The sequence below is a fragment of the Babylonia areolata genome, chromosome 25 (assembly GCF_041734735.1).
Source record: "Babylonia areolata isolate BAREFJ2019XMU chromosome 25, ASM4173473v1, whole genome shotgun sequence".
Classification (NCBI taxonomy): domain Eukaryota; kingdom Metazoa; phylum Mollusca; class Gastropoda; order Neogastropoda; family Buccinidae; genus Babylonia; species Babylonia areolata.
This window is the reverse complement of record NC_134900.1, coordinates 36,105,283-36,107,782: the sequence shown is the minus strand read 5'-3', so window position 1 is coordinate 36,107,782 and position 2,500 is coordinate 36,105,283. Positions and strand designations below refer to the sequence as shown.

General features: G+C 41.6%; 1 protein-coding gene across 1 annotated transcript in view; it reads right to left on the bottom strand.

Annotated features, from left to right (window-relative positions):
- The window catches only part of LOC143299594 (6-phosphofructo-2-kinase/fructose-2,6-bisphosphatase 2-like), a 16,664-nt gene that overhangs the window by 3,842 nt on the left and 10,322 nt on the right, over positions 1 to 2,500 (bottom strand). Inside the window, exon 10 of the mRNA XM_076612881.1 lies at positions 923 to 1,072. Within this exon, the coding sequence (XP_076468996.1) occupies positions 923 to 1,072 (150 nt within the window). The remainder of the gene's footprint in view (positions 1 to 922; positions 1,073 to 2,500) is intronic.

Genomic DNA, 2,500 nt, shown 5'->3' with positions numbered 1-2,500 from the left:
CTTAAATGAATGTGTGTGTACGTGTCTAAATCAACTTGAAGTGAAATAAAGCAATTGAAAGAAGTACAACAACGACAACAACAAAAAACAAAAGAGGAAGGAAAAAAGAAAATCTAAGAAGGAAGATTCTTCAACAACAACAACAAGAAACAGAAGAAAGAAAGAAAAAGAAAGAGAGAAAGAAAGAATTTAAGAAGAAAGAAGACGATTCTTCAACAACAAGAAACAGAAGAAGAAAGAAAAAGAAAAGAATAAGAAAGGAAGAGCGGGAGAAGAAAAAGAACAACAACAACAACAAACAGAAGAAGATGATGATGCAGAAGAAGCTGATGCAGAAGAAGAAGATGATGCAGAAGATGATGCAGAAGAAGAAGATGATGATGCAGAAGAAGAAGATGATGATGCAGAAGAAGAAGATGATGCAGAAGAAGAAGAAGAAGATGATGCAAAAGAAGATGCAGAAGAAGGAAACGACGATGCAGAAGAAGAAGATGCAGAAGAAGAAGATGATGCAGAAGAAGATGATGATGCAGAAGAAGATGATGATGAAGCAGAAGAAGATGATGCAGAAGAAGAAGATGATGCAGAAGAAGAAGATGCAGCAGAAGAAGAAGATGCAGAAGAAGAAGATGCAGAAGAAGAAGATGCAGAAGAAGAAGAAGATGCAGAAGAAGAAGAAGATGCAGAAGAAGATGATGCAGAAGAAGAAGATGATGATGCAGGAGAAGATGATGCAGAAGAAGAAAATGATGCAGAAGAAGAAGAAGAAGAAGATGCAGAAGAAGAAGATGATGCAGAAGAAGAAGATGATGATGCAGAAGAAGATGATGATGCAGTAGAAGAAGATGCTGATGCAGGAGAAGAAGATGATGCAGAAGATGATGATGATGCAGGAGGAGGAGAAGGAGAAGACACGACGTACAAGATGCCTGTCGTTGAGGGCGGGCCAGACTCTGTCGGGAACACGGATGTAGGTGGCGGTCTGCACACACCTCCTCTTCTCCCCGCTCCACACCTTCAGCCCCTCCCCCACCCCCTCCTTCTGCAGGTAGCGGGTCACCGCCTCCGCGAACTGCGTCAACATCAACAACATCGTCGTCGTCATCAACATCGTCATTATCGTCGCCATAATCTTCACCCTTCGTAATCTTCGTCACAAGCACCAACCTCATCATCCTCATCGTCATTGTCCGTTTGATCACTCATTTCTGTCTTGTGCCGTTTGATAAAGGCAACTTTGTGGTTGAGGTATGATAGTGATGGTTTTGAACATTAAAGAATATCTAAGGTTAAAACGTCTACATCCATTAAGGCTGTCGGTGTTATAATACTTAACAACGATGGCGATGTTAAAAATAAAAGACTAAGATTGAAATATCGTGCCGTCTATGAAGACTAAGCGAGAGAAGGAAGAATCCGTTGATATTACACATTCCATAGCTCTATGTAAAGTCAAACATATAACTGTGTGCAAAGACACACACATCATAACTATGTCAAAACACATATATCGTAACTAAACTGAATCACCGCCTTGCAGACTACAAATTCAACTTCTTTAATTCCATTCCTCTCTCTCTCTCTCTCTCTCTCTCTCTCTCTCTCTCTCTCTTCACATACAAAACACAACGGCAAAACACTTTGTAGAAACAAGACCCCTTTCTTTGTCAGTCAGCCATATGTAGATCAGACAACACAATGACAGAAGATCCACAAGACCTAACGATACAAGTAAGGACAGAAAGATCCACAAGGTCTAACGATACAAGGACAGAAAGATCCACAAGGTCTAACGATACAAGGACAAAGATCCACAAGGTCTAACGATACAAGTAAGGACAGAAAGACCACAAGGTCTAACGATACAAGGACAGAAAGACCACAAGGTCTAACGCGAAGGACAGAAAGACCACAAGGTCTAACGCGAAGGACAGAAAGATCCACAAGGTCTAACGCGAAGGACAGAAAGATCCACAAGGTCTAACGCGAAGGACAGAAAGATCCACAAGGTCTAACGCGAAGGACAGAAAGATCCACAAGGTCTAACGATACAAGGACAAAGATCCACAAGGTCTAACGATACAAGGACAAAGATCCACAAGGTCTAACGATACAAGTAAGGACAGAAAGACCACAAGGTCTAACGCGAAGGACAAAGATCCACAAGGTCTAACGATACAAGTAAGGACAGAAAGACCACAAGGTCTAACGCGAAGGACAAAGATCCACAAGGTTTAACGATACAATGACAAAGATCCACAAGGTCTAACGATACAAGGACAGAAAGACCCACAAGGTCTAACGATACAAGTAAGGACAGAAAGACCACAAGGTCTAACGCGAAGGACAAAGATCCACAAGGTCTAACGATACAAGTAAGGACAGAAAGACCACAAGGTCTAACGATACAAGGACAGAAAGACCACAAGGTCTAACGCGAAGGACAGAAAGATCACAAGGTCTAACGATACAAGTAAGGACAGAAAGACCACAAGGTCTA